The 20,972-nt window shown below is 59.7% G+C and overlaps 1 protein-coding gene across 1 annotated transcript; it reads left to right on the forward strand.

Moving 5' to 3' along the window:
* The first annotated feature begins 3,359 nt into the window (after nucleotides 1-3,359).
* Nucleotides 3,360-20,714, forward strand: CTXN1 (cortexin 1). Its single transcript, XM_054517377.1, has 3 exons — nucleotides 3,360-3,647; nucleotides 18,651-18,735; nucleotides 19,435-20,714. The coding sequence occupies exon 3, from the start codon at nucleotides 19,579-19,581 to the stop codon at nucleotides 19,831-19,833; it is 255 nt and encodes an 84-aa protein (XP_054373352.1). The 5' UTR covers nucleotides 3,360-3,647; nucleotides 18,651-18,735; nucleotides 19,435-19,578; the 3' UTR covers nucleotides 19,834-20,714.
* The last annotated feature ends 258 nt before the right edge of the window (nucleotides 20,715-20,972 follow it).

A 20,972-nucleotide genomic window follows, 5' to 3' on the forward strand; every position in this document is an offset into this window, starting at 1 on the left:
GAGGGGATGGGGCAGCCGGCGCTGAGCAGCCAAGGGTGGCTGTCACCAAAGGGGCACACAGAGCTTGGGGGATGTCCCTGCGGGGCTGGAAAACCCCGGGAATGCCCCGGGGGATGGGATCCAACCCCTCTGTGCCATCCCTTAACAGCCATCCCGGTTCCAGGGTGGTTTGGAAGGGCTGGATTTCAAAGCAGCCCTCGGGAGGGAGATGAGCACGGGCTGAGGGATGGATCCATTGATTTTATCCTGTCCTTGATCTCCATCTCGCCTTTCCCTGGGATGTTTTCAGCTGAGGTGCTTTTTAAACCAGCTTTAATTCATTTTCCCTTGGCTGCTGCAGTGCTGCTAATTGGGAACTGGGACTATCTGACAGGATTTACATAGATTTTGAAACGGGAAAGGAGAAACTTCCAAAAATACCTCCCTTTTTAAACGCAAAGGCAGCAGAAACTTCACGAAACCATTTTCTTAAAATACCCTGAAAATCCACGGTGATTTTGATGGATCCTTGCTGCCAGCGAGGTTTGCTCTGGGAAAGGAGGGATCCAAACATCCCAGGCAGGCTCTGATGGCAGCGGGGTCTGTGAGCCCTGCCCGGAGCTTCCCTGGGACTGGGAGAGGCTCAGGATTCCATGGAACTGAGAGAGGCTCAGGATTCCATGGAACTGAGAGAGGCTCAGCATTTCCTGGGAATTGAGAGAGGCTCAGCATTCCCTGGGAATTGAGAGAGGCTCAGCATTCCCTGGGAAATGAAAGAGGCTCAGGATTCCATGGAACTGAGAGAGGCTCAGCATTCCCTGGGACTGGGAGAGGCTCAGCATTCCCTGGGAAATGAAAGAGGCTCAGGATTCCATGGGATTGGGAGAGGCTCAGGATTCCATGGAACTGAGAGAGGCTCAGGATTCCCTGGGACTGGGAGAGGCTCAGGATTCCATGGAACTGAGAGAGGCTCAGCATTCCCTGGGAATGAGAGAGGCTCAGCATTCCCTGGGAATGAGAGAGGCTCAGCATTCCCTGGGAATTGAGAGAGGTTCGGCTTTCCCTGGGAATTGAGGGTCAGATTTCCCGGGAACAACGGCTGAGTTTTCCCGAGATCACAGCCTCAGATTTCCCAGGAACACAGCCTCATTTTTGCCGGGAATACAGGCTCCGTTTTCCCGGGATCACAGCCTCAGCATTCCCGGGAACACAGTCTCAGATTTCCCGGTGTCACAGCCTGAGATTTCCCAGGATCACAGTCTCAGCTTTCCCAGGATCACAGCCTCAGATTTCCTTGGGATCACAGCCTCATTTTTCCCGGTGTCACAGCCTCAGATTTCCCGGGATCACAGTCTCAGATCTCCCGGTGTCACAGCCTGAGATTTCCCGGGATCACAGCCTCAGCTTTCCCAGGATCACAGCCTGAGATTTCCCAGGATCACAGCCTGAGATTTCCCAGGATCACAGCCTCAGCTTTCCCAGGATCACAGCCTCATTTTTCCCAGGAACACAGGCTCAGTTTTCCTGGGATCACAGCCTCATTTTTCCCGGTGTCACATCCTCAGTTTTCCTTCAGGAGGTGCCGGGCGCTGCACCCGCGGCTCCCTCCATCCCTCCCGGCCTGGGCCGGGCTCTCTCTCGCTCTCTCCTTCTGGCGTTCGTTTGGATCCAGGGGATGTGAGCGGGACCTGCCCTGGCGAGGATGAGCCCCGCGGTCTCCATTGGCACCGGCACGTCCGAGTTCCCCGGGAACGTCTGCCAGGAGCTCCCGTAGCCATGGAGACACCGAAGCCGTGCACAGAAACACTTTTCCAGGCGTTTTTTTTTCCCTTTTTTTATTTTTTTTTTCTCCCCTCCTGCCAGCCTCCTCGGGTCTGTGTGACTCTGTTGTGCCCACAGCAAGGGCTGATAATTTTAAGGGAATGAGTGGAATTTTCTGTGGGATGCCCAGGTGGGAGCCCTGGCAGAGCTCAGCCTTGCTCCCAGCTGCTCCCAAGGTCTGTGCCACCCCGGCGGGCGCCTCTTCCCCTCTCCAGCCTAAGGGATTCCGTGTGGGATGGGGCATCTCTGCTCTGGGAGAGCTGGGGGCGCTCAGCTGGGGAAAGGAAGGATCCAGGGAGAGCTCAGAGCCCCTTGCAGGGCCTGAAGGGGCTCCGGGAGAGCTGGGGAGGGACTGGGGACAAGGCCTGGAGGGAAAACAGAGTCACCCCTGCTCTGGCCGGATCCAGCCAGGAATGGTGCAGCAGCAGGGATGGGCTCGGCTGCAGGGATGCTCTGAGGGGAGCTCCTGGCTGGGGAGGAGCAGCAGCTCCATCACCAGGGTCCTGTCCCACGGGAGCATCCCAGGGACCCCTCGGCAGGATGGGATGAGCACCAGCAGCAGCAATCCTGGAATTCCAAGCTGGCATTTGGAAGGGATCTCGGCCAAAAAAAACCCTGTGGGGCCTGGATGCCTCCTGCCTGTCCCAGCACGGGGCTGCTCCAAGGCTTCCTGCCACCCCCGCATGCCCAGGGCCATCCCATGGATGCCCCTGCAGCCACCTTGACCCCCCAGTCCCGTATTTTCACAGCATTCCCATGGCTCTGCTCCTCCCTGCATCCCCAGGGTCCTCCTGCAGGACCACACCCACTGCAGCCCCTGTCCCTGCTCCCAGGGCCCGGTGCTGGCACCTCCCCGGGCGTGTCCAGCACATTCCTGGCATTGCCCCACACACAGCACAACCCCTGCACCCCCAGGGACACCCCTGAAACCCCCCCAAGGTACCACATCCCTGAAACCCCCCCAAGGTACCACACCCCTGAAACCCCCCCAAGGTACCACATTCCTAAAATCCCCCCAGGAACCACATCCCTGCATCCCTAAAATGCCTCCAGGAACCACATCCCTGAAATCCCCCAGGGACCGCATCCCTAAAATCCCCTCAAGGTATCACATCCCCGAAATTTCCCCTGGATACCACATCCCTGCAACCCGAAATCGCTCAGGTTACCACATCCCTAAAGTCCCCCCAGAAACCACATCCCTGCACCCCTAAAATGCCTCCAAGGTACCACATCCCTGCACCCCTAAAATGCCTCCAAGGTACCACATCCCTGCACCCCTAAAATGCCTCCAAGGTACCACATCCCTGCATCCCTGAAGTCCCCCCAGGAGCCACATCCCTGCATCCCCCCGCTCCACCTGTATCCCCGGCTCCCCTCGTCCCTCCAACCTCCCCCCGCCCCACATCCCGCACCCCTTTCCGCATCCCCCCGCGTTTATCCCTGCCCCCCGCAGCCCCGCACGCTTCCCACCCCCTCCCGCCTCCTCGCAGCCGCTGCATCCCCCCCAGCGCCGGGTACCACACCCCCGCATCCTCCATCTCCCGCATCCTCCATCCCTCCTCGCATCCCCCGCATCCCTCCCCACCCTCCGCATCCCCGCACCCCACGCATCCCTCCCCACCCCGTATCCTCACTCCGCCCCCCCCATCGCAGCTCCCCCCCCCCCCGTTCCGCAGCCCAATCAGGGCCGCTCGGAGGAATTCAAACCCCGGCCCCGCAAGCGCCGGCGGCGGCTCCGCTCCCGGGCCGGGCAGGCTGCGCCGTGGAGCGGCGGCGGGGCCGGTCCGGATGGGCTCGGGGAGCGGCGGGGCGGGCGCGGCCCCCGCCCGCCGCCCGGAGCGCAGGTGAGCGGGGAGGAACCGGGGGGAACCGGGGGGAACCGGGAAAGTTTGGTGGCGGAGCCCCGCGGCTGCACCGGGCACCGCCCGGCCGCGGCTCCGCAGGGGCGGTGCGGGATGCGGGGGGATCCGCTCCCGGTGCCGCTCCCGGTGCCCGGGTGGGCTCCCTGTGGGCATGGGGGGTCCCGAGAGGTGCGGTATCCCCGGGGCCGGGGGTCTGTGACAGGCTGGGGTGGGGGGGAGAGGGGAAAAAAGGGGAATATTGGAAGGAATATCGCTGTTCGATAAAATCTGGGATGGGCGTTTCGGGGAAGAAGAAGTGGAAAACAAGGAATTCCCGCAGCTGCTGCAAAGCCGCTGATTTTGGGGTTCTCCTGTCGGGGAGCCAAGGGGCGGCTGCCGAAGCCCCCAAGGGCTGAGGGGATTTGAGGTCCCCACCCCGGTCTGGGAGACGGTGGGGGAGGCGGCTTCGGGAAAGTTTGGGATGAACCGGAGCCGCTGGGTCCCTGCTGGAGCCGGGGGTCGGTGCGGGAGCCGGGGGGGTCCCGCAGAACCCCGGGACAAGGGGCAGAGCCCCGGAGGAGCCGGGGCCGTTCCACTCCCAGCCCCTCGGGAAGAGCTGCGGGAGCTCTCCGGGAGTGCCGGGGAGTGGCGGGGGGAACTGGGGAAGTCTGGGCCGGCTGGAGGCAGCTTTTGGTGCAGAGCCTCGTGTTGAACATGAGCTGAGGCTCCAGCAGGGCCAGCTGTGGGATTGAGGCGCTTTGGGGGCTCCCGGGACCCGGCTGCCGTCCCCTCCTTTCTGCCGTTGCCGGGGTTCTGCCTCCTCCCAGCTCGGCTGGAAGGTGCCCCAGAGCCCGGCAGGGGACGGGGCGATGCTCGCGGTGGCTCCGGCGGTGCCCGGGCTGGGCTGTGCGTGGGACAGGAGCCGGGGATGGTTTTCCCGGCCGAGGGAGGCGGTGGGAGCAGGATCTGCCCGGTTGCTGTGGCAGCGCAGCCCCAGCGCTGCTGGCAGTGCCCAGGTCCTTGGGTGAGGCTCTGTTTTTCCCTGAGCAGCCCTGGGAGGATGCCTGGGCTCTGTTCGGGGTCTCTCCCCACGGTTCCTGTGCCAGGAGGGGAAGGGAAGGAGGTGGGATCGTCCCTGAAAGCGGCGCGGGTGGAACCCCCGGGCTGCAAATGCCCCCGGGAAGGACGAGGACAGGGCCTCAGGCCGTGCCACGCAGGGCTTCGGGTGGAGATTGGGGCAATTTCTCCACAGAGAAGCTGCTCAAGCACCGGCACGGCGGCACTGGGGGCGTCCCCATCCCCGTGGGCGTTTCAAACCGTGGATGTGGCACTTGGGGACGGGGACCAGCGCTGGCCTGGGCAATGCCGGCAACGGGCTCAGCGACCTCGGGGGACTTTTCCAGCGTAAACAATTCCCTGATTCCATCACCTGGGACAGCTCCAGGGCCACCCAGCAGCGCCTGCTGTCCCCGAGGCTCCATCCACCTGTTGCCGCTGGCCCCGGCCGGGCGCTCCCGCTGCCGGCGGCATCTGCTCGCTGCTCCCGGGGCCGGGGCAGCGTTCCCGGGGCTCAGCGGGACGGAGCGGGCCGTGGGCAGCCCGGGCAGGCCGGTCTGGGGCTGGAGCAGCAGCAGGGCCGTGGGTGGATGCCGGAAAAGCCGGAGCTGGGAGCGGCAGCCGCGGTTCGTGAGCTCCGCGCCTCCCCCGGCGCCTGACACGGTGACAGCAGCGGGTGACAGCAGCGGGTGACAGCAGCGGTGACACCTCGGGCTGGCGGCTCTGAGCTCCCTGCAAGCGCCGAGTGCCGCCCGTAAATGCCGAGCCGAGCTCTGGGAGCGGCTGATCCCAAGGAAGCGCTGCCCGGCTGGAGCTGCGCTGCCTCCGAGCGCTCCCCACAAAGTGGAATTGATGGATCGGAGCTCCCCGGAGGGAGCCCAGGGCCATCAGGCTGAGCTGCAGCCCGGGGCGCGGCGCTAAACCCGGGATTAAAGGAATGACCGAGGATGGAGAGGGAATGGCGGGATGGGAGTGCTCCAGGGCGTGGGGGCAGGGATGGAAAACTGGGATTAAAGGGGAGCTGGAGGCTGTTCCCCGCTGGAACCTGCAGGGAAGAGCTGTGGGGACCCAAAAGAGGGATCTGGAGTGGGTCTGGAATTGTTGATCCCAGTCGTGCCTGGCTGGTGGGACAGGACCTGCCCGTTCCCATTCCCTTTCCCATTCCAGCCGTGCCTGGAGTTGAGTCTGTCTGGAAACCACCCGGGATCCCGAGGGAGGGACCCACCAGACCCTTCCACGGGCACCTGCTGAAGGATTCTGTGGTGTGGGAAGGGCAGGGTGCTGCTGGGGAGCTGGGATGAGCCTGAGGTGCAGAGCTGCAGCCTGGGAAGCTCCCAGCATTGGGCAGCACAGCTGAATCCATGGATTTTCACATCTCCCCGAGCCCTTGCGTGGCTTTCCCTTCCTTGGTGCCCACCAGGTCTCTACATCTCAACCGCCCAGGCAGAACCTCCTTCAGGGAAGATTTCTGGAATCCAAACGTTTCTTTGGAAGCTTCTGCTGGGATTCCCCAGTCCTTAGGAATGGTTTGGAACAGAGAGCCCTGAACCCACAGGAGAGCCGCAGCTTTGGGGTCATGGAGAGGAGCAGAATCCTGGGAGCTCCCAAAGAGGCAGGGCAGGAGCTCCTGGATGCTCCTCCAGCCTGGAAAGGCTCTGGAGGCCGGGCAGGAGCTCCTGGATGCTCCCTCCAGCCTGGAGTGGCTCTGGAGGCCGGGCAGGAGCTCCTGGATGCTCCCTCCAGCCTGGAAAGGCTCTGGAGGCCGGGCAGGAGCTCCTGGATGCTCCTCCAGCCTGGAATGGCTCTGGAGGCCGGGCTGGCCGGGGCTTGGAGCAGCCTGGGGCAGTGGGAGCTGTCCCTGACCCCATTCCATGATCCCACAGCTCCCTTGGAGGTGTCCCCGTGTTGTGGCTTTGCCATCCCAGCCTCGCTGTCCCCACCTTCCCGCTGCCCTTGGGGCTGGCCCAGCCCAGGGGGATGAGGGATCCTCTGGCCTGGGAGAGCTCTTGGCTGGGGGAATTCAGCTGGAAAATCCCTGGATCGGCCCCGTGGAGCTGCCCGGGGTGGGAAGGGCTCCTCAGGGCTCCTCAGGCCGGAGACTCCGGGTGCCTGAATTCCCTGAATTCCCGGGATCTCCCGCAGCCCCTCTGCATTGCAGGGCTGGGAGTTTGTCTTTAATTGTGCCGGGCTGTGCTAACGAAGGGATTAAGGCCTGGGAGGGCGAGCGGGTGCCGGCCAAATTCCCTTCCAAATTCCCTTCCCTGCTCCAAGGGCTGTTTTGTAACGCTCTCCTTTCACTCCTTCATCCCTGCCTGGAGCATCCCACACTGGGATCCAGATCTGAGCCACTGCTGGGGCTGGGCCATGAGTCCCCAGCAGCTGCTGAGCCTTCCCAAGGACTGAGGGATGAGGGAACTCCTGGATGGAGCTGGGCACTCCCTGGGTGGAGCTGGGCACTCCCTGGGTGGAGCTGGGCACTCCCTGGATCCCCCCTGGGCTGCTGGGGGTGTTCCAGAGGGATAGGGATGGGGATGGGCTCAGGGCAGGGCAGAGCTGGGGGATGCTTTGTCTCCTGCTCCCTGCCGGAGCTGCTCCATCCATGGGATCCTCTCCTCTCCAGGTCAGGGATGCACCCAAGGCTCCTCCAGGAGAGGAGGGGGCTGGAACCAGAGCTGCTGCCAGGGCATGGAGCAAACACACACGGATTCTGCAGAGCTGTGCAGGACAGGGGCATCGGGAACATTCCCTGAGAGCAGCAGGGAGGGAACCTCGTCCCCAGGGCACCTGGTGTCCCGCCAGGCCCGGGGCAGACACAGCCCTGCTGGTCCTGGAGCAGGATCCCAGCCCAGCCTGGCTGCCAAGGTGCTTCCAGGAACGCCTCTGTCCACCAGGGCACGGCGGGGAGACAAACCAGGCAGTGATGGAGAGAGAGAGCTTGGACCAGGCAGTGATGGAGAGAGCTTGGCACCAGGCAGTGATGGAGAGAGAGAGCTTGGCACCAGGCAGTGATGGAGAGAGCTTGGCACCGGCCTGGCACAGCGTGTCCTGGCAGGGCAGGAGCAGCCTGGGATGCTGGAACAGGGCTGGAGCCACGGGAGCTGCAGCCCAGAGCAGGGTGGGGGACACAGGGATCCCCTGGGCAGGATGGGGGTCCCAGCTGCAGGGGGACAGCGCTGTCCCCCTGTCTGTCCCTGCCTGGCACAGGGGAGTGGGAAGGGGAAGGGTTCCAGCACTGGGATGAGAGGGTTTGGGTGCTGGGGATGCTCCTTCCCTCCTGCTCCGTCCCGTGGGTGTCACTCACCCCAACCCAGGCCAGGCATCCCTGGCCCTGGGGGAGCCATGGAGGAGGGGAGAGATGGGGATGGGCCAGAGGGACCTGCTGGGATCCAGGACCCTGCTGGGATCTGGGCCCTGCTGGGATCCAGGACCCTGCTCGGATCCCCCTGGTTTTGATAGAGATTTTTGGTGATTTTGGGAATATTTTGGGGGGATTTTTTGGGTCCGTGGCCATCCCTGCCTTCCCTAATCCTGTCCATCCCACAGCACATCCCTGGAGCAGAGTCTGGATCTGGGGAGCCTCAAGGAGCTTCCCAGATCCTTCCCCTGCCTGGTTTGCCCCAAATGCTGGGGACCGTGGCCAGATTTGATCAGGACCTCCCCCGAGGGAGGCAGGAATGGGATCCCCCCGCTCCCTGCAGCCCCTAAGCCTGGATAAAATCCCGGGGAGTTCTCGGCATGGGAACGGCATCGATTTCCCGGAGCTGAGCCCTGGCCCTGCCATCGATCTGCATTTTTATCAGCTCATCTCGGTGACTGAGAGGCTTTGGCACTGCGGGGGAGGAGGAGGAGGAGGGAGAGAGGAGGAGGAGGGAGAGAGGAGGAGGAGGAGCAGCTCAGCTCTGGGGGTGCTGCCGGGGGTCCCTCAGCTCCTCGGGGCTCCTGCTCGGTCCTGCAGGGCCCCACATGTCCTGAAAAGCCTGGAGGGATGGAAGGAGGGATGGAGGGATGCAGGGATGGGAGGAATCAGGGATGGAAGGAAGGAGGGATGCGGGAATTGAGGGATGGGAGGATGGAAGGATGGAAGGAATGAGGGATGCAGGGATGGAGGGAATGAGGGATGGAAGGAGGGATGCAGGGATGGAAGGAATGAGGGATGCAGGGAGGGAAGGATGGAAGGAATGAGGGATGCAGGGATGAAAGGATGGAGGGAATGAGGGATGGAAGGAATCAGGGATGGAAGGAATCAGGGATGCAGGGATGGGAGGATGGAAGGAATGAGGGATGGAAGGAATGAGGGATGGAAGGAATCAGGGATGCAGGGATTGAGGGATGGAAGGAATGAGGGATGCAGGGATGGAAGGATGGAAGGAATGAGGGATGCAGGGATGGAAGGAATGAGGGATGCAAGGATGAAAGGATGGTGAGGGATGGAAGGAATGAGGGATGGAAGGAATCAGGGATGCAGGGATGCTCTCCAGGTTAAAACACTCCCCAGGCAGAGAGGCTGGGACACTTTTTTCGTGCTTTTGGGAAGGACATGGAGCAAATCCAGCGAGGCTTCGCTTTCCCTCCTCGCCTCCCTCTCCTGCTCCCTCTGAGCTGGGTGGGCTGGAGGGGCTGAACAATTCCAGAGAATTCCCCAGGCGGGGAGGGGCCGCTCTTGTCGCCTCTGGAATTCCTTGATGGCAGCAATCAGCCCGTGCTGGCCCTGGCAAAGTCCATTTCCCCTCGGATTCACGGCCGTGCGGGGATGCTGGGCTGGGGAGCACTCGGCATCCGCCGTGGATTTGGGGGGGTTCCCTCTGTTCGGCCTCTGCTGCCTTCCCAGTCTGGTTTTAGGGGCTGGGAGCACCCTGGGACAGCGGGAGGTGCCCAGGGGCGGCACTGCCTGCGCTTCGAGGTCCCTCCAACCCAGCCCGGTCTGGAATTCTGTGGCAGGAGCGAAGCTGCCCAGGCTGGGATCGATGATCCCGCTCTCGTGCGTTCCCATCCCCGTTTATTTCGGGGCAATTCAGCTCCGTGGTCCTCACAGAGCCTCGGCTGCTGCTCCGGGTCTTGGTGCACGTGGAGGGCGGCTCCGAACAGCGCCTCCGACCCAGGAATGATTAAAAATCCTTTAATTGCAGCGCCGGAGTTCTTCGGAGCTGAGTCTTTGCCCATTTGCTCAATAATTCATGGCAGAGCCCGGTAATTAAATGCTAAAGACCCGATTTGCCTGGCATTGTTTGCAATTCCATTGCTGCTTGAATGCAAGAAATTACCGAGTCATTTAATTGGTAATTAAAAGTAATGATTGCTTCCCATGCTCCAGGAATTACTCAGCATTTCTGGGGTTGTTTGCACACAGCAGAAACCGCCCTCCCTGTTTTCCAGGCTGAATTCCTGTAAACTTATCCCTGGATTGGTGCTGGGGGAAGCCTCGCGCTGCCCCGTCCTCTTTCAATGGCTCATAAAGAACAGGAAAAATGCAAATTAACACAAAATGAGGCGGCGCAGGCTGCCCGTGGGAAACTCCTGGGTTTGATCCCCTTCCGGGCTCTCCCACCGCACATGGCCTTGGATGGGTGGATTCGGGGGGAATTTGGAATGTCCAGGTGCTTTTGGAGCTGGGTTTGGGCCTTTGGATAAGGGAGTGTGGGGCTGTGCTTATAAATATCCCACAATTCCTGACAGGGGAAATCGGGATCTGCTCCCGGGGAACAACGGGACGAGAGGGAACAGCCTCGAGCTGTGCCAGAGGGGGCTTAATTTGGATATTGGGAAAAGTTCTTCACGGAAAGGATGGTCAGGATGAGGGGTCGGGAGCTGGCACTGGGACGGGATGGGATGGAATGGCACTGGGATGGGATGGGCTGGGAGTGGCACTGGGATGGGAATGGCACTGGGAAGGGCTGGGAGTGACTTTTAGGACCCTCCAGGAGCCTTCCCCAGGTTTTGATGCCCAGGGACGGGTCCTGGAGTGCTCAGGAGGTGTCCCCACCTTTTTGGCACTGATGAAATCCCGAATTTCCTCCCCCTGGGGCTCAGAGACCCCGACCCCAAGGGAAACATCCCCTGAACGGGGCAGGGCAGGGCCCTGGGGGAGCTGGGAGCCCCTGGAGGGGCTGGAGCTGACATTTCCCAGAGCCTCAGGGAGCGCTGCCCCAGCCTGGAACTGGGATTGCAATTCCCAGAGCTGGGGACAGGGAATGATTTCATTTTTTGTGCAGAGCTCCGGAGCTGAGCGTGGCTGTTCCATGCACAATCCAGGCACGGATAACCTTTGCTTATTCCCAGCCTGGAGTTACCCTGGGCTGGGTTTTTGCTGCCTAAGCCCTTCCAGCTGCCCTTTCCTGCTCTGATTCCCAAATCGCCGGCTCTGGAGGCACCTCGGAGCCAGAATGTGAATTAATAATGTGCTAAGAAAATAAAGACACTTCAACAGCCTTTAAATCAAGGGGAACAGCCTGTTAAAGGCTTTGGACAAATCCCATTACTTTGTGTGCAGTTTTAGGGCTGGCAGGAATAAATCTCCCAGCAATTTATGGATGTGACAAATTCTTTCAGGAAGAAAGAATCCCATGGGATGCTCCCGGTTATCCAGAGATTCTCTGAGGAGTTATGGAGCAGATTGATGTGTCCCACCGCAAGTGGCAACACAATCTGTGGCCTCTGGGTCACCTGGGCTGGCATCAAAATCCATTTTGGGAGCCTGGGATGCTCCTCCCTGGGCCCTGGAGCGGGGCTGGGGTGGCAGGAGCGGAGCAGGAGGAGGGGACGGGGACTGGGAATTTCCTGTGGTTGGTGCATGGCAAGGAAAGAGGGATCAGGGAATGCTGTGGCTCTGGAGCTGCTGAAGCCTCTCCTGGGGTGGCTTTAGGGACCTGGACCCTGCTGGTGTCCCCAGAGCTCCCTGTCCCCTGGACTGACCCCTCTGTCACTCCCATTTTTGGAATTTGGTTGGGATTGTCCAGAGCCGTGGATTGCCCTGGCTGCAGCCCCCAGTTCCTGCCTGGGGACACCTCAGGGCTCCCTGGAAATTGGGGTTTCCTCCCTGCGTTTGCCTGACCCTGGAAATTCCTGCTCCAGGAGTTTCCTCTGTTCCCCTTTGGAGCACCCAAAGGAGCAGGATTGCCCTCGTGGCCTCTCCTCGGTGCTTCAGGGAAGCTGCGGGGATGGGATTCTGTGCAGGGAGAGCTCCTGCAGCAAGCAGGGAGCAGCTCAGGTGTGAAACATCCCTCACCTGTCCAGGAGAGCTCTGCAGGGCTGGGCTTGGCTCGGGAAGGGGCAGCGAGCTGGAATTTGGAATTCTCTGCTTGAGCAGGGGAGCCTGGAGAGGACAGGACAGGACAGGACAGGACAGGACAATCCCTCAGTGTCACCAGGAAATGTTGGGAGTGAGGCCTCAGCCCAGGGGTTCTGGGAGGGCTTTGGTGCCATCCAGAATAATTGTGGAACTGGATAAAGCCTCCAAGGCCATCGAGCCCAGCACTGCCAAGGCCACCCCTGTCCCCAAGTGCCACATCCCCGTGGCTTCCAGCCCCTGCAGGAATGGGGATCCAGCCCGTTCCAAGGCCTGCCCACCCTTTCCATGGAGGAATTTCTCTCCTGCAGCCACCCAAGCTCCCAATAAGCCCAAGTTGATTTTCTTTCATTTCCATTGGCAGCTGAAATCCAACCTGCCGTGGCTGGAAGCTGCAGGAAGCACAAATGGTTTTCCCCCAGCCACGGGCAATGTTTTTTTTTTGGGTTTTTTTTTTTTGGCTGGAACTGGAGCAGCCAAGTGTGGGATTGTCCTCCAAGCAGGAACAGTCACTCGGTGCCACAGGGCTGTACCCGGAGCAGCCACTGCAGGTTCCACAGATCCCTTTGTCAGCACTAAAAAGGGCTCAGATCCTGCTGGAGGTTTCTGGCATTTTGTAGGGAAGGGAGCTCAGATTAGAGAAACACTGGGATTTTCCTCTCCCCAGACCGCAGGGCTGAGCGTGGGACAAGGCAAAGGCTGAACCTCATTTCGTTATCCAGCAGGAACCTGCTCCTTCCTGCCTCCACCTGGAATTTCTTCAGCATCCCCCAAACCCCAGATCCCCCTGAGGCTGCAGCTCCAAGCCTGGCTCTGAGGCAGGGCTGGGATTGATATTCCTGAGTGCCAGAACTTCTGAATATTCCTGAATCCTTGTGCCTCAGGGCGCCTCTGTCCCCAGCTCCCCCTGAGACCATCCAGCTTTTTGTGCTGTAGGAGGAACAATTCCTCAGCACAAGGATCTCTTCCAGCTCTGAGAGCCTTCCAAGGAGAGAGGGCAGAGTGGGAAGCTCCACACAGCAATTCCCACAGCCAGGGGCTCTTTATCAAGGACTTCGGGAGAGGCAGAGGAATTTTGGGACAAAAGTCTTGAAATTAAAGTTGAATTAAAGCCACGAATCCCAGAATGGCTTCAGCTGGGAGGGACCTGAAAGCTCTTCCAGTCCCATCCCTGTCCCAGGGTGCTCCAAGCCCTTTCCAGCCTGGTCTTGGATGGATGGATGGATCCATGGATCACGGATGGACGGATGGACGGATGGATGATGGATGGATGGATGGATGATGGATGGATCCATGGATGATGGATGGATCCATGGATTCATGGATGGATGATGGATGGACAGGGATGGATGGATGGATGGATGGATGATGGATGATGGATGGATGATGGATGGATGATGGATGGATCCATGGATGATGGATGATGGATGATGGATGGATGGATGATGGATGGATGGATGGATGGATGGATGGATGGATGGATGGATGGATGGATGGATGGATGGATGATGGATGGATGGATGGATGGATGGATGGATGGATAGATGGATGGATGGATGGATAGATGGATCCATGGATGGATGGATGGATGGATGGATGATGGATCCATGGATGGATGGACGGATGGATGGAGAGGGAGGCTCTGAGCACCCTTGGCCACATTTGGGATTTGGAGATGGCACAGAGGATGTATTTTTCCAGAGGAACTCTGGGAACTGCCAGGACAGCCACACCAGGCCCTGTGGCTCTTCCAGGAGCAGGTGGGAAGGAGACCTTCAGGAACTGTCCATCCAGACGAGCAAAGCAATTTTAATTTGCCCCTGCTGAGCTGCCCTGTGCCCCGGGCACCGAGCGTTCCCTGCGCTGCTGGAGTGTGGAAAACTCCCCGTGGGCACCTCCCAGGAACCCAAACTCCATCAGAGAGGGTTTTTTTTGGGATCACAGGGATGCCAGAGCTTCCCAGGGGTCAGCAGGGAGGTTTTTAGGATGCAGGTGCTTCTTAGGGGGCAGAGCAGATTTTTTGGGGATGCAGGAGCTCCCTGTGGGATCAGCAGGGAGGTTTTTTGGATGCAGGTGCTTCTTAGGGGGCAGAGCAGAATTTTTGGGATGCAGGAGCTCCCTGGGGGGTTTTTTTGGGATGCAGGAGCCCCCCGTGGGATCAGAGGGAGGTTTTTGGGATGCAGGAGCCCCCCGTGGGATCAGGGGGTATTTTTTGGGATCGCAGGGATGCGGAGCCGGGGCGGGGGCGCAGCTCAGCCCCAGAGCCCGAGCACTCCCACGGTCTGGCTTTCCCAGGCAGGCGCCTCAGGAAACTTCTCCGGCTCCGACTGCTGCGCTCCACCTTTTATTCTAATGGATTCCGCATCGCCATAGGAACCCGCTCGGGCGGCAGCGAGCGCCGCCGCTCCCCGGGAGCCGGGGGATGGCCGGGGATGGAGCCGGGAGCCCGGGGCGGCGGCCAGGTACCGATCCCGAGGGGACAGGGACCCCCAGCCCCGCTCTGCCGGGGGGGGGCAGCCAGGAAATGTTCCAGGGTGGGTGGAGAGGGCAGGGCAGCCGGGATTTGGGGTTGGATTGGTTTGGGAGAAGGGTCCTTGGCAGGGTCGGGGTCTCAGAGCTTGGGATTTGGGGAAATCTGTCCCTGCGTGGCTGGGGCTGGGCTGAGCCTCCCCCTGGGCTGCTCCTGGACGGGATGGGACATCCCAGGCGCTCCATGGGGCTGATCCACTGGGATCTCCCTGGATCCAGCGTCCATCTGCCCCACGCTGCTGGATCCAGGCAGGATTCCGGTTTGGGAGAGGGGCTGGAGCCCTCCCGTCACCCATCAGGCTGCTCCAGCAGGGAACTGCCCCAGCTGGAGAGATCCTGGGAGCAGGTTTGGGATGTGAGGGGACACCAGGCACCCGAGGAATCCTGATGGGGCTCAGGATCCTCCCTGGGCATTGTCCCGACCCTCCTGCATCCCTTTGTCCATCCCACAGGGCTTGGGGATGGAGAGGGGCCGGGAGGGAGCCCCTGGGTCCTGCTGGATCCTTGGGAAGGGCTGGCACTGCCCGGTGCTGGCTGTGCCTGCTTCTCCAGGGTGGGATGGATCCACTGGAGGGTTGGGAACAGCCAGGCTGGAGGTGCAGGGGGGGCTCAGCATCCCCCAGGCATGGACAGGGTGGGAAGAAGGGTCTGACCCTACCGGGGAAGCTGGGAAGGGGAGGTGGATCCCAGTGGGTCCCAGTGGATCCCAGTGGATGGGATTCCTGGCATGGGGAACACTTTTACTCCTGCTGGGCCTGGCACAGGGCAGAGCAGCAGCCCCTGGGGCAGCCCTGAGCTGGGGCAGGAGCAGATTCCAGGGGTAACAGAGCTTTGGGACTCACAGCACGGGGGGACAGGAAAATCAGGATTGTCCCAGCCCCACAAAGCAGGGGAACAGCCCCGTGCTCTGCAGGAGCCTCACACCCTGCTTTGACCAGGGCCAGCTCCGTGCCCGGGGCTTGGATCCCGCTGGAAGTTCAGGATTCCCTGGCAGAGCCCCTGGATGTGCTCCAGAGGCTGCCAGGCCCCGTCCCAGCAGCAGCATTTACTGAAAAAGGCAATGCAGGGATTGCAGCTGCTCCTGGGGGGGCACCAGGGTGTCCAGAGGGGCACGGAGCTGCCTCTGTCCCTCTGTCCTGCTGGACACGGCTCAGACACGGCTCAGACACGGCTGGGACACGGCTCAGACACCAGGACCCGCTGCTGAGGAGGTGAAGGGAAGGAGGGAGGGACCCCCATGGCCCTGCCACTGAAGCCTTTCCCCACCTTTGAGGAGTTCAGGCACCAAAAAATCCTGGAAAAAAACATTCCGGGGAGATTTTCCAGTGCTTCACTTATGAGGGTGAAGATGAGGGTGGGGAAGTGCTTTTAAGGGAAAAGAGGGGAGATTCGGGGTGGAATGAGGGAGGAATTTGTTAGGATGAGGGTGGGGAGGGGCTGGGATGGAATTCCCAGAGCTCCATCCCTGGAGGTGCCCAAGGCCGGGGGTTTGGAGCTGCCTGGGGCACTGGAAGGTGCCAGGGCTGGCTCTGGATGGGCTTTAAGGTCCTTCCAGCCCAAACCTGGATCCTGCCCTCCATCCCACCTGGATCACACCCAGATCCTGCCTGGCTCCGTGCTGACTCCCTCCTTTGTTCGTAATAAGCATCTCATTAGATATTCCCGGTTCCCAAATTAACATTTAATTCGTGCCTCGTTCCCAGAAAAAACCTGGGCACAGCCTCCTGGAATTGTTGACAGTGATCCTGTTCCTTTGTGAGCTCTGTCCCTATTAAGCAATTTCCTCGCCTGTGTCTTTTGAGTTACTAAGGGAACAGGAATAAAATCTTAATAAAACTCCATCAACTGTTCCTGAAATAACAGCAGCTCCTTGGAGGGGCCTGAGTGCAGGGATGGGGCTCTGCTCCAAATTCCCAGGAAATCCAGGGCACAGAGTCGGGGATGGGTTAGGCTGGAAGGGCCCAAAGCCCGTCCAATTGCACCCAATTGCACCCAATTCCACCACCCCAGGGTGCTCCAGCCTGGCCTTGGACACTCCCAGCCACAGCTGCCCTGGGAGCCCCCCGTGAGGAAAAGGCAACAAATCTCAAAGGGGAATAAATCCTTTATTTTCAGGAGAAATAGTACTTAATATAAATAATATATAAATTATAGAAATATATATTTTGTATTAATAACATAGAAATAAAATATAAATATATCTATAAAATAAAATACACGTATTAAATATAAATAAATATATTAATATTAATGTGTTAATAATATATAAACCATACCAGGGTTACCAATTAGCAGGAATTATTCGATTTTGTCCTGACTGTGCCTGATCCTCCCTGGATTTGGGCCCTGAGCCATTTGGCATCTCCAGATCCAGGATTTATTGCTGTCCTGAGCACCACAAAGGGGAATTTTTACACCAAATATATCCATGGGAAGCACAGAGAGAGGTTTAGGCTAGGTTTAGGATACTGGGGGAATTCCTCCATGGAAATGGGTGGAATCCCCATTCCTGGGGGGATTTAAAATCTTACGGATGTGGCACCTGGGGAGAGGGTCAGTGGTGGCCTTGGGATTGCTCTGCCTTGCCCTTCCCCGTGGATATTGCATATTAAATATTGGATATTGGAGGCTGGATATTGGATATTGGATATTAAATATTGGATATTGGAGGTTGGATATTGGATATCGGGTATTGAATATTGGATGTTGGATATCGGATATCGCTGCCAGGGAGGGCAGGGGATGTTCCTGAGCTCTCTCAGGGAGATTTTGGGCTTTTTTTTTCCTGGAGCCTGAATTCAGGCTCCAGGATGCTGCAAGGGGATATTGGGGTGGATGTTCCAGAGAGGATGGTATGGATGTTTCAGGGATATTCTAGAGATTATGGTGTGGGTGTTGAAGGGATGATGGTGTGGATATTCCAGAGATTATGGTGTGGATGTTGCAGGGATACTGATGTGGATATTCCAGAGACTTTGGTGTGGATGTTCCAGGGATGATGGTGTGGATGTTGCAGGGATATTGATGTGGATATTCTAGAGATTATGGTGTGGATGTTGAAGGGATGATGGTGTGGATATTCTAGAGATTATGGTGTGGATGTTGCAGGGATATTGATGTGGCTATTCCAGAGATTATGGTGTGGATGTTCCAGGGGGGATGGTGTGGATGTTCCAGGGATGTTGTTGCAGGGATATTGATGTGGATATTCCAGAGACTTTGGTGTGGATGTTCCAGGGATGATGGTGTGGATGTTGCAGGGATATTGATGTGGATATTCCAGAGATTATGGTGTGGGTGTTGCAGGGATGATGGTGTGGATGTTCTCCTGAGGGGGTGGTGTCAATGTTCTCCCAGGGAGGATGACGTGGATGTTTTCCCAGGGAGGTTGTCATGGATGTTCTCCCAGGAATGTTGGTGTGGATATTGCAGGAATATTGATGTGGACATTCCAGGGATTTTGGTGTGGATATTCCATGGATATTGGTGTGGATATTGAAGGGACTTTGGTGTGGATATTCCGGGGATTTTGGTGTGGATATTGGTGTGGATATTCCTGGGAGGTTGGTGTGGATATTCCATGGATATTGGTGTGGATATTGCAGGAATATTGATGTGGATATTCCGGGGATTTTGGTGTGGATATTGGTGTGGATATTCCTGGGAGGTTGGTGTGGATATTCCATGGATATTGGTGTGGATATTCCGGGGATTTTAGTGTGGATATTCCGGGGATTTTGGTGTGGATATTCCATGGATATTGGTGTGGATATTCCAGAGATTTTGGTGTGGATATTGCAGGGATATTGGCGTGGATATTCCATGGATATTGGTATGGATATTGCAGGGACTTTGGTGTGGATATTCCTGGGATTTTGGTGTGGATATTCCGGGGATTTTGGTGTGGATATTGCAGGGACTTTGGTGTGGATATTCCGGGGATTTTGGTGTGGATATTCTGGGGATTTTGGTGTGGATATTCTGGGGATTTTGGTGTGAATTTCTCCTGGGTGAGCTCTCCCAGTGCTGGGAATTCCAGAGCAGTCCCGGGATGTGCTGTTGTGCTCCCTGCAGCGGCCAGAGCCCCTGTTGTTAACCCTGTCCCTGTTCTCTCTGTCCCTCTCCCTCGCCTCCCAAAGCCCTGGAGAGCCAGAGCCCAGCTCGGTGACGGGGCTGTGTGGGCACAGCCTGGCCCTGCTCCTGTCCCCACGCAGCTGCAGCCAGGTGGGTGCCCCTGTTCCTTTCCCCCTGCTCCAAACCCTGGGGGAAGCAGCAGCTGGACACGAGTCCCCAGCAGGAACCAGCCCCCCCTGTGCTTGTTGAGTCCATCCTGGGGCAGCTCCAGGCCTCCCTGAGCAGCCCCTGTGTCCCCACAGCTCCTTTTTGGTGGGGATCACCTGGGATTTGGGCTTCCAAAGGGTCCCTCAGCACCAGCCTGGGCCTCTCCAGGGATTGCTGGGCATTCATGGCCAGAGGAGCAGCCTCTGCACCAGTGCCTGTAGCTGCCCACCTGTGCCTTGTGCCCTCACCAGTGGCTTCCTGAGCTTGCCAGGAAATCCAGAACTCCCTGAGAACCTCCTGAGCACCTCCCTGGGCCTGTTGCTGTATCCCGTGGCTGGTTCCTCCTCCCCAGCCATCTCTGCTTTCCCCACATCCCATTCCTTCTCCTTCACCATCTGTTTTTCCACATCCAATCCCTCCTCCCTCACCATCCCTGCTTCCCCCACACTCAATTCCTCCTCCCTCACCATCTCTGCTTTCCTGTAGCCAATTCCTCCTCCCTCACCATCTCTGCTTTCCTCGTGGCCAATTCCTCCTCCCTCACCATCTCTGCTTTCCTCGTGGCCAATTCTCCCTCCCTCACCATCTCTCCATGCCCGTACCCATTCCTTGCTCCCTCACCGGTTCTGCTTTTCCCTCCAGGAGCTCTGGGCTCGCCCAGGAGCCGATCCCGAGGGGTTGCCCATGGAATAGGCGCTTTCCCAGGTGCCTGGGCACGCGAGAGGCTTAAGTTGATCGCCCCGGGGCACCCAAACCCGCCCTGCCCTGGAGCCCCCGGCCTCTGCCATGAATGATGCATCCACCATGGATTATGAACTGCTCTCCCCGTCCCTGGTGGAGCACCCCGCCGGCGCCGCGGGCATGGATGCCGAGCAGAAAACTGTCTTTGCCTTCGTCATCTTCCTCCTGGTGTTCTTGGTGATGCTGATGGTGCGCTGCTTCCGCATCCTGCTGGACCCCTACAGCCGCATGCCCGCCTCCTCCTGGACGGACCACAAGGAGGGCTTGGAGCGGGGCCAGTTCGACTACGCCCTGGTGTGAGGGGAGCCCGGGCCGAGCTCCGGTGCCGCCCCCGGCCCCGCTCCCCCTCCATCCACCCACCCACCCACCCACCCACCCATCCCTCCTTCCCTCCCTCCCTCCGCAGGGATGCTCCGGGCAGGGGGGCGAGCAGGGGGTCCGGCCCCGGGGAGGTTTTCTAGGGGTTTCTCTCTTTTCTAAGCACTTTTCAGTTCTCTCGGCAGCCCGCGGGACGCTGGGGGTTGGACGGGGGGGCTGGACGGGGACCCCGCTGCCCCTCGTGCCCCCGGGCACCGCGGACGGGGCATGGCGGGACCTGCCCTCGGCCTGCGGGGCCCCTGGGCTGGGCTCTGCCCGGTGCCAGGCCCGAGCTTCGACCCCCGTGCCCCCGCTGCCCCCCGTGCCCCCCGGCAGTGCCCCTGTGGTCCAGTGCGTGTCCGTGTGTCCTGTAGCTGAGCTGTGTCCGTCAGGGGTTTCTCGGCACCGGCCCCCAGTGCTGGCTTTGTTCCTCCTCTGTGCCACTCCCGAGCCCCCCCAAAAGGGAGGGGAGGGTGGGGACCCCCCCCGTGCGGCCCCCCCTTGGCTCCAGCCCTGTCCCCTCTCCCTGTCCCTGCCCAGCTGGTGACACTGGGCTGAGCGAGGGGCAGTCCTGGCCTGGGGACACCAGGACGGGCCAGGGGTCCCCAAAACACCCGGGAGAGGCTCCTGGGGCATCCCTGCCGGGGTGTCCGGCCCTTCCCGGGCTCTCCCGGGGCTCTGGAAGTGGCCGAGGGGCTGCCAAGGGCCGTGGTGGGCAGCGGGACGGTCCCGCCAAGGGATTTGGGCCTGGGGGGAGGGAGAACCTCGCCCCCCTCCATGGAAAAAAAGGGATTTGGAAATAAAGCAGCACCGTGCCGACCCCAGCCGGCTCCCGCTCCGCTCTGTGCCGCGTCCCGGGAGGGGAACGGGACCCCCCCAAAAATCCTGGGGGCAGGAGGAGGAGGAGGAGGAGGAGGAAGAGGCGAGGGGTCACTGCCAGGTGTGACCACCAGGACACGGGGACCCAGCCCGGCCGCCTCCTGTCCCAGCACGGTCCGGCACAAATCCCCTCTCACGCACGGAGCTGTTCCAGGACATTTTCTGGCTGTCCCAGCTCCTGTTTGCCCCCGCCCGGTGCTGTC

The sequence above is a fragment of the Molothrus ater genome, chromosome 26 (assembly GCF_012460135.2).
Source record: "Molothrus ater isolate BHLD 08-10-18 breed brown headed cowbird chromosome 26, BPBGC_Mater_1.1, whole genome shotgun sequence".
Classification (NCBI taxonomy): Eukaryota; Metazoa; Chordata; class Aves; order Passeriformes; family Icteridae; genus Molothrus; species Molothrus ater.